Source organism: Bubalus kerabau, chromosome 22 (assembly GCF_029407905.1).
Source record: "Bubalus kerabau isolate K-KA32 ecotype Philippines breed swamp buffalo chromosome 22, PCC_UOA_SB_1v2, whole genome shotgun sequence".
In the NCBI taxonomy this organism is placed as follows: Eukaryota; Metazoa; Chordata; class Mammalia; order Artiodactyla; family Bovidae; genus Bubalus; species Bubalus kerabau.
Genome location: NC_073645.1, coordinates 53,877,124 through 53,891,834, shown reverse-complemented (window position 1 = coordinate 53,891,834; position 14,711 = coordinate 53,877,124). Strand labels below are relative to the sequence as shown.

Genomic DNA, 14,711 nt, shown 5'->3' with positions numbered 1-14,711 from the left:
TGGCTGTGCCCAGCAGAGGGCACTCTCCGAACAGGGGGCTGGATTCAAGCTTCCTCTTCTGAGCTGTGTGTAGGCATGACCTGGAGCAAGGAGGCTTGTCTGCCAGTCCGGGTCCTGTGGGGCTTCTGCAGCACAGGGTCTGCCTGAGGGCACCTGCTGGCCTCCCACCTGGCCCCGAGGCCCTCATCCCTGTCCTGGGCTCAGCACTGGGCTCTCCTGAGACACCTCTGGGGCAGGTGGTGCGGGGGGCGGTGGTGGGCTTGGTGGCCGGGTCCTCTGTGGTGGGAGGGGCTCTGGCCCATGTTGCGGGGCGGCGGGGGGCGTCCTGGCTGGCGGAGGGCTCCCCTGTTGCTGAGCTGCCTGTTGTGCTCCGGGCAGCTCTGTGGGAGGCCGTGCAGCCCCAGCAGCTGGTGTTTTTGCCCAAATAGGGTCAGGCTGCCTTTGAACTTCTGCTATCAGGTAACACGCAACACCAGGGAAGAGAAGTACAGTCGCCAGATGGTCTGGGTGTCTCACACGCGTCGTTTTGTGATGTGAGCTCAGGGACAGAAGCCACCTCTGCCCCCTGCTGTCACCTGCACCCAGGGCACCCCAGAGTGTGTGTGAGCCTGCCCTGCCCTGTATTCCTTTTCCTGCCATTCACTTCCGGGGAAATGATGGCCTGGTGAACTTTGACCTCTGGTCTGGAACCACTCGTGAGCACCACACCATCTCACCTGAGGCCCTGACATGCCCCGATGTCTGACCATGTCAGGGAGCCCGTCCAGAAGGAGATGTGGGTGCCAGTGGACGGCTCGGCTGCAGGAAGCCTGGGTCCCTGGGTACCAGGCCAAAGGGGCGCAGCCCCACCCTGCAGGACGGGAGGGCAGGACTGGCAGAAACCAGGAGAGCTGCCAGCGGGCAGGCTGCGTCCAGCCGCTGTGCAGGGCACTGAAACACAGTGGCCTGCTCCTGGGCCGCCCACCGGGCAGGCAGCCTCACATGCACCCTCTCCACAGCGCAGGGTCTCTGCCCAGAGTGAAGCGGCTGCCCCTGGGTGCGCCCTGCGCCAGGCTCCCCAGCAAGGCCTCAGGGCCTGGGGGCAGGGCTGCCCAGGGGCCGCTGGGGCTTTCTGTTCCCAGGAAGCTGGAGGGATGCCCCGCCAAGAGACCCCCTACACACACACACACACACAGCCCAACTCCACCATCCCAGCAGGCCCCCGGCAGCCCTGGCCTGTCCCTCACCCTCCTGGGGGACGCAGTGTTGCAGGGTGGCCCGTGTTAGCCCGACCACCTGCCCCTGGTTAATTCTGCTCACATTTAGCAAACTTCCCTGTGCTGAGCACTGGCTATAGTACCCGACCGGGAGCCTCAGGGGACTAGCGGGAGACCTGGGAGGCGGTGGGGGCCCCGCCCCTCCCAGTACCCGAGGCGCTGATTGGCCGCGGCCCAGGGGCTGGTCGCCGTGGGTGGGGCGCGCGGGAAGGAACCTGACTTGAGCGCAAGACGAATCTCAGTGCAGGCGCAGCTGTGGCGGTACCTGCTCTCACCGCCCTTCCCGGACTCCGGATCCCTGAGCCCCCGAAGGCCGGCGCGCACCCCACGCCCTCCAGACCCCCGCCATGCGCGGCCTCGGGCTCCTGCTGTTCGCTGCGCTGGGGCTGCAGGGTGAGTGAGAGCGGGGCCCTCGCTGCCTGCACCGCCGCCTGGCCCGCGGCTCCCCGCGCGGGACTCTGGACTTGTCTTGGGGAGTCAGCCAGTCAGCGGGGAGGCCCGGGCGGTGGACGCAGGGAACCTGCAAAAGGGAACTGTGTGGGTAAATGGTCAGCTGGGCGTTTCCTGCACTGGAGGAGGGCCTTGCAGGGAAGTTCAGAGTGAAGGGCTGGCTGCCCCCGCTCCATTCCAGGGCCTGGGGGCGATTGCCCACCTTTGCTGGGACCTCCAGCCTGGCGAGGAAGGGAGGATGAGCGGTGGCCTGGAGCTGGGGGGTCGGGGACACCCCACGGAGTTGCCCGGCCACATGGGGACCTGACTTTCTGGGGGGGCTGGCCGTGCTGCTGGCCTTTACCCCCACCCTGGCTCCCAAGAGCCTCCTGGGGTTCTGGGGTGAGGGCACTTCCTAGGCAGGCGCCCTCCCCTCGGGCTCTCTGTCCTGGAGCTTTGCCAGACAGTCTAATGGGGGCACGACCACTAACACTGGCAAGAGGAAGAATCTCGGGGGTGAGGCCGGTGGTCAGCTGGGGGTTGGGCTGTCTGGTCGGGTACAGGGCAGCTTCGAGCTCCAGGCGGGGTGAATGCTGCGGAAGAGGCTCTCACTCCGCCTTTAGACACAGCTGTGTGATTATGGAGATGAGCGGGCAGACCCAGTTCCCCCCACCCCCCAGGGCCTGTGTGCTTCCTGGCCCCTGAGGGGGGCGGTATCTAGGCCACCCTGGGCTCCAGGTGGCAGCTGGTAAGCTCCGAGACGGGCTGGCGCTGGGCAGCATCTATGGGCACTGCCCAGGTGGGGGTCCTGTGGTCTCTTTAAGGCAGGGCCCCAACTCCGGCTGGGGAGCCAGACCTCAGGGTCTATGGTAAATCCCCCAGAGAAGGGGCCGCGTGCGGCAGCCTGGGAAGGGGCTCCCGGGGCGGACGGGTGTGCTGTGCACTGCTGACCCCCTCTCCCACAGAGGTCGCCCCCGGGGCTGCCCTGCCCCACATGGAGCAGTACGAGGTGGTGAGGCCCCGGCGCCTGCCTGCACCCCGCGCTCGGCGGGCTCTGCCCTCCCACCTGGTAAGTCTCGGCGGGATGCTGGCCCAGGGGGTCCCCCCACCCGCCCCAACCTGGGCCCTCAGAGCCCATTTCCGACTCTGAGCAGGGTGATAGCTCCCTGTGTGCCCCCCGATCGTAGTAAGGGGGCTGAGGGCCAGGGGGCTTCCAGGCCTTTGGGCAGACTCCTGGGAGCTCACCTCCGCCCGAACAGCCTGCCCCCTGCCCTCAGGCCTCACCTTCTTCCGTCCTGCTCACTCTGGAGGCAGGGCTGCCTCGGGTGGCCCCGGCTGGCGCAGCCCCGTCTTCCTTTCTGGAGCCCGCAGGCCAGGGCCCCGCCCCGGTTTCACTCCCAGGGGTGACTCGCTGACACCTTTCCTGGGTGCTAGGGCTGGGCTGGGATTCCCCGGGGCTGCCTGGGGGCATTCCTGACTTTGTGCGCCTGCTTGTTTGCATAGAGGGTGGAGACAGCCCTGACCCTCCCTGTCCCAGGAGGCGCCGCCCACCGCCCTGGGCCCCTAGCCCCCTCTGCAGGCTCCTCACACAAGGTCCCAGGGTCAGCTGCAGCCTAGCGGGGCTGGAAGGGGCAGGGCCTTGCAGGAGCAGGTCCCCTGGAGCAGGGAGGGCGGCCCGGCCCCCTTGTCCCATGTCGGGGCTGGGGTACCCCTCCCCCACGTGGCCTGGGAGGGGCGTTGTCCTCTCCCCGCAGCCTGAGGCCCAGCTTTGGGTGCAGCTGCCCTCCTGCCCCACCCCTGGGTACAGCCCAAGCCCCACAGCCCCTCCAGGTTTGAGGTGGGCACGGCCGGGCAGGGCCTCACCCTGGACCCCTCCCTGCCCCCTGCCCAGGGCCTGTACCCAGAGAGTGTGAGCTATGTCCTGGGGGCCCGAGGGCACACCTTCACCCTGCACCTTCGGAAGAACAGGTGAGCGCCCATCCTTCTCCTGCCCCGCACCCTTCTGTACCCAGGGCGGCCAGGGTACCATGGTGGCTCTTTTCCAGGGACCTGGTGGGCTCGGGCTACGCGGAGACCTACACAGCCGCCAACGGCTCCCAGGTGACAGAGCAGCTGCGGAGACAGGTAGGGCCCCAGTGCTCCTGCCCCAGGCCAGCAGCGGGCGCGGGAGCCGGGCGCGAGAGTAGGGTCCTCACACCCTCCTCCCGCAGGACCACTGCTTCTACCAGGGCCACGTGGAGGGGCACCCGCACTCGGCCGCCAGCCTCAGCACCTGTGCCGGCCTCAGGTAGGTGCTGCGGGCCAGACACCCCTCGCCCTCCAGAGTGAGCGGGGGCCAGGAGGAAGGGGTCGGCTGGGCGCGGCAGTGGGGTCCCTGGGGCCACAGACTCAGAGTCACGCTCGTCTCTGCCCCAGGGGCTTCTTCCAGGCGGGCCCTGCCGTCCGCCTGATCGAGCCCCTGGCAGGGACCGGGGAGGAAGGGCCGCACGCCCTGTACCTGGCACAGCACCTGCAGCAGGAGGCTGGCACCTGCGGCGTCAATGACAGCAGCCTGGAGAGCATCCTGGGGCCGCGGGTGTCTGCAGCCCTCAGACCCCGGGTGAGTGGAGGCCCGACGCTTCTTGCCGCTCTGCTTGGGCCCGTGCGCCCCCAGACTGCTGGCTGCTCAGCGAGGAGGGGTGGGCCTGCGCCTGGCTCCGCCCCGCAGCGGCAGAGCCCCCACCCCCGACGGCTCCCCCCGCGCTAGCCGGGCGGGCGCCAGCTCCAGGGCCCGGGAGAGGGTCAGCATGTGGAGACTGGCTGAGGACAGGAGGGCTGTGGCTGGTGGCTGACTGGATTCTTGTCATCGCTTCTCAAAAGTGGTCAGAACCCAGAGAGACCCGCTACGTGGAGCTATTCGTGGTCACGGACAGCAAGGAGGTACCTGGGGCGGGGGCAGGGCGCAGGGGGGATGCGGGGGTGGGGGGTGGACGCGGGGGCGCGGGGTGCAGGAGGGATGCGGGGTGGGGGTGCAGGAGGGATGTGGGGGGCGGTGGGGGATGGGCAGGGGCGGAGCCCCAGGCTGCCGCTGAGGGTCTGCCGTCCTCCAGTTCCAGCGGTTTGGGAGCAGAGAGGCCGTACGTCAGCGGGTGCTGGAGGTGGTCAACCACGTGGACAAGGTGGGCGCTACTTCCACCCTGGGGGCTTCCAGCAGGGGCCGCTGGGACCCCTGGCAGCTCAGGGCCAGCCTGACAGAAACCCCGCTGGACAGGAGGGTTGGGGCGGCCGTGGTGGCAGCCGGGCTCCAGGTAGAGCCACCCGCCAGGGGAGTGGGGAGCCGGGACCCCGCCCCAGCCCTGGAGACCCCTCGCATCACAGTGAACACCGCGGGGCCTCAGGCCCTCTGCCAGCCTCACTGCCGAGCCTGACCCTCGCGGTTCCCTGTCCTCTGGCAGCTCTATCAAGAGCTCAATTTCCGCGTGGTGCTCGTGGGCCTGGAGATGTGGAATGGTGGGGACAAGATTCAGGTCAGCTCCCAGCCCGAGGCCACACTGGACAACTTCCTGGCCTGGCGGACTCGAGAGCTGGTGGGCCGGCAGGCGCACGACAACGTGCAGCTCATCACGTGAGCTAGCTGGGGGGCGGGGGCCACGCCGCCCTTGGGGTGAGGGGCCTGGGGCGCGGGCTCCGGGGTGCTGCTCTCCAGCGAACGCTGCTCTGCTTCCTAGCGGGGTCGACTTCACCGGGACCACCGTGGGACTGGCCAAGGTGTCCAGCATGTGCTCCCAGAGCTCAGGGGCTGTAAACCAGGTGCGGGGGTCTGCACGGGTTCACTGGACAGAGGCTGCAGCCGGCCGCGGGGGGCGGGGGGCGGCCGTGAGGCCTGGGGCTTGACGCAGAGCGCGTGAAGGGGGGCAGGGCACTCAGGTCCACCGCTCCGCCCCCTGCTGTGCCCTGGCCGGCGGGACAGCACTGATGCTGTTACTGTTATTTGTAATAATATTACCGTGTATCTACTATCTGAAGAAGCGATGTTGGCGGGAGCACCGCCACGCCTCTCAGCCTCCCTGGGGCGGACACTGGGGGAGGAGCGGGCACTGGGTGGGACATCAGCCCTGGGAGCAGCCCCAGCCAGCACGGCCCCCCTGCAGGACCACAGCCAGAATCCCATCGGTGTGGCGAGCACCATGGCCCACGAGATGGGCCACAACCTGGGCATGGACCATGACGAGAACGTCGCCGGCTGCTACTGCCCCGTGCCGCGGGACGGCGGCGGCTGCGTGATGGCGGCCAGCATCGGGTGAGGCTCGGCGGTCCAGCCTGGCCCAGGGCCCCCGTCTGGGGGTGGTGTCAGCGCGCAGAGCTGGCTCCACGCGCCCTCCTGATAACAGGGATACCCCCCAGCTCCCGGTACCCCAGGGACCCTCCTGGTAACTGGAAGCCCTCCCCCTCTCCGCCCCCAGCTCCCAGTACCCCAGGAAGTTCAGTCAGTGCAGCCGGGCCGACCTGGAGACGTTCGTGGAGAAGCCCCGCACGGCCTGCCTGGTGGACGCCCCGGACCTTGACCGGCTGGTGGGCGGCCCTGTGTGCGGAAATGGGTTCCTGGAGCGCGGGGAGCAGTGTGACTGTGGCCAGCCCGAGGTACAGAGCTGAGTACCGCCACCCTCCGCTGTCTGGGCTTGTGGGACAAGTCCCCATCTGCAGGCTGGGCGTCTGTTCCTGACCCCTGGGTTCTCTGCACACCCGGCCACACCTCCCGAAGCGACCGGCAGGGCTGCTGGGTGGGAGTGAGCAGTCCTCCCTCGGCGGGGGCGGGGGCCCGGTGTGCGGCCCACGTGGACCTTCGCTGTCGCCCCGCTCCCCAGGACTGTCAGAACCCCTGCTGCAATGCCAGCGCCTGCCTGCTGGCCGAGGGGGCCGAGTGCGCCCACGGCACCTGCTGCCACGAGTGCAGGGTGAGTCTGGGGCCCGGGCTCAGGGCAGGCGTGCGTGCTGGGGGCCTCCTGTTCCCATGGTGATCTTGGTCCCCTGGAACCAGGTGAAGCCGGCCGGAGAGCCGTGCCGCCCCGCGAAGGACCAGTGTGACCTTGGCGAGCACTGTGACGGCCAGCAGCCCACGTGCCCTGAGGACACCTTCCGGGAGAACGGCACGCCCTGCCCAGGGGGCTACTGTTACAACGGGGCCTGCCCGACACTGGCCCGGCGCTGCCAGCACTTGTGGGGGCCAGGTGAGGCGGGCACAGCCGCGGGACCGTCAGGGAGGCAAGGCTGGCAGCAGGTCCCGAGCCGGAGGGCTGACCCGCTGCTGCCTGCAGGCTCGCGGGTGGCGGTGGAGACCTGCTTCCTCTACAGCATCTCCAAAGGCTGCAGGGCTGGGGTCCCCCTGCCATCCAGCAGGTGAGCATCCCTCGTGGCCCAACTCCCCTGGGGCCAGGGCCCGGGATGTCCCCCTCCCTGGGGCCACAGGAAGGTCCTCTGCGCAAAAGAGTCTGGGGCTGAGTCGGGGCCTCTCGGACGGCAGGGGTTGGGGGGCCACCCTGCCCTGCCCTGCGGGACCCTCGGCCCGAGCATGCTGCCCTTGTAGGAGGGCGGGCCCCTGGGGCTGAGGTGTGGATGCCTGTGGCCACCTGGGGCCTCGGAGCTCCTGGCGCGCTGAGCCTGGACCAGGAAGCCCCGCAGAGCAGTCCCATGCTCGTTCCTCTGTCCCCAGGGTCGATAAGTGCGGCACTCTCTTCTGTGAGGGGGGGCAGAAGACCCCGGAACACGGATACTGCACACTCACCATCTCCTCAGGCGTTTGCCAGGCTGTCGTCCAGGACGGCAGCACCGCGTACGAGCCGGTGCCCAAGGGCACCAAGTGCGGGGAGGAGCAGGTGGGCCGGACACGCGTCCCGGTCAGGCTGCTGGGCTCAGGGCGAGCTTGCAGGGCCCAGAGCAGGGCCGTGGCGGCTACGGGAGAAGCCCCCCGTCAGTGAACGGGTTTGAAGCAGTCTGCGAGCCCTGGGGGTGGGCGGGGGGGGGGGTCCTCCGGCCCTGGTGGCCGCAGACGGCTGGCTGGGCGCAGTCCTTCCCCACAGCTGAGGTTGGCCAGCAGATGACCTGCAGGCGGGCCGTCGGGAGGGTGGGGGCTGTGGCCTGCCCGCCCATGGTGGCTGATGGTGGAGACTGGGTGCTTCAAGCAGGAGTCTAAACTGGCACCTCAGGAGACCCCCGCTGTTCTCCAGGTTTGCTGGGACGGCTTCTGCCGGGACCTTCACGTGTACAGATCCAGGAACTGCTCCGCCCGGTGCAACAGCCACGGGGTACGTGGGCCCAGGCCACAGCCCGCCAGCAGCCCTGTGGGCTTGAGAGATGTGCCAGCCATGCTTGGACCCCCCGCCCCGAGGCAGACAGAAGGCCAAGGCTGGCACCCTGGGGATGTTGGGAGCTGCTGGGACCTCCCGAGGCGGGGACTGTCGGGGACCTCCCAGGTGTCAGAGCCGGTGGACACGTGGGCAGGATAGTCAGGTGTGAAGCATCTGGTTCTGAGCTCTGACACTGGGAAGGCCAGGGCCCTGGGGCTGTGCCCTCTTGCATCCCCTCCTGGGGAGGAAAGGTCACCGCCACGCTGCCCTGCTCCCCGCGGCGATGCCTGCTTCGCTCAGCAGGCCCTGCAGTGTCTGGGAGGGCTGCGGCGTCGGCACCTGTGATGAAACCTTGGTGGCGGTGGTCCTAGACGCCCCGCCCATCCTCTGTTGGGGGTCCCGAGGCCCTGACGCCCGGCTGTCCCCCAGGAGTGCAACCACAAGGGCCAATGCCACTGCCGCCCGGGCTGGGCCCCGCCGCACTGTGCAGAGCCGCTGGCCGACACGCGCGCAGGTAGGCTGGGCGGGCCTGCGCCTCCTCACACGCCCCCAAGCCTGACGGGGTCTGGTCGGGAGTCCTGCCTTTCCTCAAACCACCTGGACAGGGCTGAGAGGAGGCCCTGTGCCCCTGAACTGTGAGGGGCCTGTGGAAGGTGTGGCCTTGCAGCCTGACCGCATGGGTCCAGGGCGGCCCACCCTGAGAAGGGAGGCCTGGCCCAGAAGCAGGGCTGCAGGTGGCACGGGCCGCTCCCTGCTGGGTCCTCAACCCGTCCTGGGCCCGGGACACTGGCCTCCCAGCCCCACACTGTCCCCCGCTGAACACAAGGGTGCGCACAGCGCTGTGGCCCCCAGGGCTCGGCCACTCCCGCATCACTAGGGCCGGGGCCGCCCGCCACCAAGCCCCACCAGAGGGCCGCCCGCCACCAAGCCCCACCCGAGGGCCGCCCGCCACCAAGCCCCACCCCAGGGCCGCCCACCACCAAGCCCCACCAGAGGGCCGCCCGCCAAGCCCCACCCGAGGGCCACCCACTAAGTCCCTGACTGAGGGCCGCCCGCCACCAACCCCCACCTGAGGGCCGCCCGCCAAGCCCCCGACCGAGGGCCGCCCTCCAAGCCCCCGACCGAGGGCCGCCCGCCACCAAGCCCCCACCCAAGGGCCACCCACTAAGTCCCTGACTGAGGGCCGCCCGCCAAGCCCCGCCTGGTCTCCCGGAGCCCGGAGCACCGGTGTCACGCACCAGGTCTCGGAGCCTCAGGGCCTGGGCTCTGGGTAGTGTGGCCAGCGTTCTGGCTGTTGGCTTCGCCAAGGAGGTAGTCCCCTTCTTGTCCCTCCTCAGCTCCGGGCTGGCCTGGCCAGGGCTGAGTTGCTGGCGGGCTCTCCCGGTCCCTGTGCCTTGAGCCAAGTCCGGCCCTGGTAACGCCTGGCCTTCTGTGCCCCCGCAGCCCCTGGGAGCCTCCGAACGCGTGTGCTGGTGGGCGTGGGTGCCCTGGTGGTGCTGGCGCTGATCCCGGCGGGCGTGCTCATCTACCGCAAGGCCCGGAGCCCGGTCCGAAGGAGGTGGGGGAGCTGTGCTCTGGGCTCACAGGACGTCACCGTGTGCAGGGCCAGTCGCCTGCTGGTGCTGTTGGGGGGAGAGGGGACCCCATGGTGGCGGCCCCGCCCTGGGCCCCTGCCTTCTGCTGCAGGAGCAGGTGGGGCTGTGGGGACAGGTTGGTGACGAGGAAGCTCAGAGAAGGCCACACCAGCCCACCGCCCGGGGCTGACACTGCCCTCTGAGCCTGCCGTGTGGGGACCTCACCCCTGGCTGCGGCAGGAAACGCCTGCCAATGGCCTCCAAGCCTCCCTGCCCCGGGCCTGGCCTGACCCCAGAGCTCTCCCTGCGCAGCTGTGGCCTGCACACCCTGCGGGGCAGCTGCAGCTGAGGGGTCTGGGGCCAGGCCAGGGTCCCCACGCACAGGAGCCTCAATTCCCTGGGCTGAATCCTGAGGCCAGGACACACTGACCAATCTTATTTCTCCTAGGAATGTGGCACCCAAGACGGCCATGGGGCTCTCCAACCCTCTGTTCCACGAAGGGCTCAGCAAGCCTGCAAAAGGCGGGGCTCAGGCTCCCCCCGGGGGCTCCCCAGAGCCGACCCCTTACTCCCAGCCCCCCAAGCCCACAGCTTCCTCGGTGACCCCTAAGCGCCCACCCCCTGCTGTAAGCGCCAGCCATCCCGACAGACTCCAGGCCACCCCCAGATCTCAGGTTCACGAGGCTCAGAGTGGCCCTCGTGACCCCCATTTAGAGGCGAAACCAAGGCTCTAGGACGAGGGGTCTGAGGATCCGCCTCAGCGGGGAGCGGAATCGAGCCTGAGGCTCAGTCTCTACAGCGTCCATCCCAGGATGGTCTGGAGGCCCAGAGGCGGGTGCTGCTGCCAGACCTCCGTGTGACCCCAGGGCTGGGGGAGGGGCCAGAACCTTGTGTCCTCAGTGGGTGGGGGGCAGCTCTGAGCCAGGCCCCTCTGGGGATGGTTGCCCTGGGAGACCCAGGCTCACGTCTGCTCCCTTCAGCCTCCAGGCTCCCTTCAGCCTCCAGCCACCAAGGCCAGCCCGCCGTCCCCGCTTCCTGTGTACCCCCCGCAGGCCCTGGGCCAGGTGAGCAGGGAGGGGGCACAGCACGGACCCCTGGGGAGGAGGGTCTGTGGCTGCACTTGGTGGGCCAGGCACCCAGTCTGGCAGCCCAGCGAGGACATAAACAGCACCCAGGAGGCCTGGGGGTTCTGACCAGTCCTCCCCATTCCCAGCAGCTCAGACCCACTCCTCCTGCCAAACCCCTTCCGGTGCTGAAGCCAAAGCAGGTGAGAGGGCCGTGGGGGAGGAGCTCAGGGGCGCTATGGGTTCCACCTCCCTTCTTTCGAGGCTTCCACGGTTTGGGAAAGGTCTCTCCCAAACCTGAGTCACTGGTGCCCCAGCAGGCCCCCCGCCTTGGGACGCGTGTGGGAGGCCCTTCTACCCAATGTGAGGTCTGGCTCTGGTGGGTCGCCTCCATTGCTGGGAGCACTGCTGAGGCTCCTACACACCCCTGGACACACTCTCACCTCCCCGCGGGCGGGGGCTCCCCGGCTCTGACAGACGGTGGGGCCCGGAGACCAGGCTTTCTCTGCCCTCCTGGGGCGGGGCTTCGCCACCGGCGTCCTGTGGGCCACTCTTCACCTCCCCGCGGGCGGGGGCTTCCCCGCTCTGACAGATGGTGAGGCCCGGAAACCGGGCTTTCTCTGCCCTCCTGGGGCGGGGCTTCGCCACCAGGCGTCCTGTGGGCCCGTGTCAGCCTGTCCGTCCCCAGTGGTGTGAACTCATCACCGGTTGCAGTGGTGTCTGTGGGGACTCGAGATCACTTAGAGCCCTCTTCCCTTTGTGGTTAAAGCTTGGAGGTGTTTGGAGAGACACCAGCCCTCCTCAGGCTAACCCACGGGGCCTCTGTTGGTGGATCCCCCCGGGACAACCGTTACTGCAGTGTTTATTCAATGAAGATTCCCTATTTCTCTTTTCTTTTTAACTTTTCATGTTGAGTTAATTTTAGAGTTACAGTAAAGTTACAAGAAAAAGTCTTTAAATAAAGTTTTAGGAGGGGTTTTGACAGGCCAAACAGGGACAGGGGAGTTGGACAAACAGATTTCTGGCCCAAGAAGTGGAGGCAGCCAGGGAACTGTGCTGGAGAAGAAAGTGCAGGCTGCCCCCATCCCTCAGCCCCCAGCCCCTCAGCAGGGCCCTTCGGGTGCTGGGCCACACCCCACCCTGGCCTGGGCTGAGCAGGGCTCCTGCTACAGACCTTCCTTCCCCACCCCAGACAAGGTTGCCCCTGGAAAGCTGAAATGCAAACAAACACACATTTTAGCGGCGAATCCTTGGTTTTAGACCTTCCAAAGACCCATATTTTGGCAATTTTAAGAGCTTTTCCTGGGTAGTGTTGGGGTGGGGTGAGGCGGGGAGTTGAGGGAAGGGGGCAGGGTGGTGAGATGACCCGACAGGCCCAGGAATGGGGGCCCTGCCATGCTTGGGTTTCATTCAAAGGCGGTACCAGCCAGGGCAGGGACCGTGTTGAAGGCAATTTTCTGTAGAGAGAGCTCAGCTCAGAGAAGCCTGCAGGCCAGTCCAGGGCCGAGCACAGCACCCAGGGAACTTCCTAGAAGTGCTGGGCAGACAGCGCCTGGGCACTGCCAGCCATCAGCTGTGTCTCCATCCTCCCAGGTCATCAAGCCGACCTGTGCTCCCCCGATGCCACCCGTCAAGCCTGGAGCGAGAGGGGCCCAGCCTGGACCCACTCAGGTGAGGCCCTCACTGCCAGATCAGTGCCCACTGGGTGGGGCAGAGCTCGCTCGCTTCCCCACGAGAGGCCGTAACCTCTGCTCTGTACTCTGTCAGAGGACTTCTCAGTGCTTACTGCTTCTTCCAGCTGCTAACGTCTTTTTCTGCGCTGGTGTAAGTACGGAAGTCTACTGCTTCTGGATAGAGAATAGACTTCTTGATAAAGCATCAGCTGTTAATATCCAGGGCTGTTGCCACTCTGAGCACAGTCATGTTTCTGGATGAAATGAGGATCCAAATTTTAAGAATAGTAAAACGAAGTTAGATTCAGTTGTGCTCTTTGTAGTAGATGGTCTTTACTATCGGTTTTTTTCCTTCCCCAAGGGAGCTGCCGACCCGAAGGTTGCTCTGAAATCCCCTGTCCAGAGGAGGTGATGGGGCCCAAGCTCAAAGCACTCTCAGGGGCATCTGTGCACCTGTCTGGATGTTGCCTGTGGTCTTGTGACCTCGCCAGCAGCAGCAGCAGCAGATGCAGCCGCCTGGCCCCAGGCCCTCCACCCCCTCAGGGCCTGAGTCCTCTCTGAACTGTCCCTAAGGGAAGAGCCAGCTCCTAAGGGCCAAGATCACTCTTCGGTGTCTCAAGGTCACAGCCTAGGGCCTCTGGACCCGGGACTCCCTGGCTGGGCCCAGGACTCCCAGCTGGGCCATCGTCTGCTGTCCTGACCTGGGGAAGGAGGTTGGGGGAGGCCAGCCCCTCCTCAACCACGTGTGTTTTCAGACGGCCACTGGTATCTTATCTGGGTCCCTGAAAACCTCAGGTGCACCTTCAGCAGGGCTCAAAAGTTTAATAAAAAGTTTCTATTTTACGATTAAATTATTGATCAAGTTTTAAATGACGGGAAGTTTTTACTAGATCAGCGTAAAGTGTTACATGCGAAACAATGTGGAATTTAATTTATAAGACGGAAGAGTTCAACGCTTGTTAAAACAGAAGTCTACTGTCGATGCCTGGACGGCAGCGCGCCGGGCCCGCCGGCCCTTCACCGTCTCGGGGACCCCCAGCCTCAGCGAGTCGGGTCTGGCTTTCCGCCCCCATCCCGAGCCTCCGGCGGGCACCCAGCGGGCCCGCGCCCTCACCTGCGCGCCCCGCCCTTCCGGTCCCGGCCCTTCCGGCCCCTCCCGGAATTCCGGTCCCACGGGCGCTTCCGGCGCCGTCGCCCGGCAACGGCCTAACAGCTGGCCGCGCCGCGCCGGCCGCCGCCGTGCTGGACGCTGCCAGGCCGCGCCGCCCGGCCCCGCCGCCGCTGCCGCCCGGCGCCCTCCACGGTCTCTACGCCTGGCTGGACGCGCTGCCGCTCAGCCGCCGCAAGCGCCACCTGGCCCGGGACTTAGCGACGGCGGTGAGGGGCCGGGGGGCCTGCCCGGGCGTCCAGACCGAGAGCCCAGCGCTCGTCCTCCTCGGCCAGCGGGAGCCCCGGGGCCTGGTTGGCGGGACGGCCAGGCAAAGGCCGCGGCCCGGGCAAGGTCCCCGCACCTGGGCTCCCTGCGAAGCCAGGGCGTCAAGGCTCCTGGGGAGGGACGGGAGGGCCGCTGCCTCGATGGCCCTGGGAGGAGGAGTGGGGCGGAAAGGGGGGGGGCAGGAGTTCCTCACGCCCCGCCCCCGCCTGCCCCGGGGGTCCCCTAGCAGCTCCTCGGAGCCCGCTAGCCCTCACGGTCCTCCCGCCGGGGCGCCCACACCCTGCGGGGGCTCCCCGGGACCCCTCTCTATCCTCCTCCGTGTGGAGGCCCTGGGGGACGAATATGCAAATATTCGGGGCCCCTCGGCTCACCCCACACCCCTGCCCGCCCCGCCCCAGTGATGCTGGCGGAGGTCGTGAAGCTCTTTCGCCCCCGGCTCGTGGACCTGCACAACTACGTCCCCACCTGCAACACCGGCCAGAAGCGCAGCAACTGGAACGTTCTCAACAGGCAGGGCTCCGAGCGGGGCTTTCCGCCCCGCCTTCCCTACTGGGCCCACTACTCGCTCCCCAAGGCTGGCCTGCATGGGCGGCCCCCACCCTGGAGACAGGTTCTCAGGCTGTGTCCCTGCCATGGGCTTCCCTTATACTCTGTCCAGTTCCACTTGAGGCTCCTGGGGGCTCCCCACCAAGAGGCCAGCAACAGTCACCATGAGACACACTCTGCAGGGCATTATCCTGCCCGCTCACCTCGCCTCTCGTGCACTAACCTGCCAAAAATTCTGGGTGACAGACTGTGCTCAGGCCCAGCAGACACGGCAGTAACGGGGCCCAGTGAGTCGAGAGGGAAGACGGACAAGTGAGGGGATGCGGCCAGCGTCAGTTGTGACAAGTCACGTGAGGACACTGAGGCAGGACCACAGGAAGTGACAGAGAGCAGCCTGAGGGGGGCCACCTG

General features: G+C 67.3%; 1 protein-coding gene across 3 annotated transcripts; it reads left to right on the top strand.

The window, feature by feature from the left end:
- Positions 1-1,499: 1,499 nt before the first annotated feature.
- On the top strand, positions 1,500-13,428 carry ADAM8 (ADAM metallopeptidase domain 8). 3 transcript variants are annotated; one of them, XM_055559966.1, is made up of 24 exons: positions 1,500-1,649; positions 2,651-2,754; positions 3,577-3,653; positions 3,731-3,809; positions 3,896-3,972; positions 4,101-4,284; positions 4,545-4,604; positions 4,775-4,843; positions 5,120-5,289; positions 5,393-5,474; positions 5,816-5,964; positions 6,128-6,305; positions 6,530-6,619; positions 6,703-6,892; positions 6,980-7,061; positions 7,375-7,537; positions 7,889-7,966; positions 8,438-8,522; positions 9,452-9,566; positions 10,031-10,208; positions 10,563-10,646; positions 10,799-10,849; positions 12,240-12,317; positions 12,681-13,428. In XM_055559966.1, exons 1-24 carry the CDS (start codon positions 1,604-1,606, stop codon positions 12,729-12,731), a joined length of 2,520 nt encoding a protein of 839 aa, XP_055415941.1. In that variant the 5' UTR covers positions 1,500-1,603; the 3' UTR covers positions 12,732-13,428. The 3 variants fall into 3 exon arrangements, with proteins under 3 accessions (XP_055415941.1, XP_055415940.1, XP_055415942.1); XM_055559965.1 differs by having other exon boundaries at positions 10,796-10,849; XM_055559967.1 differs by lacking the exon at positions 10,799-10,849.
- Positions 13,429-14,711: the final 1,283 nt, after the last annotated feature.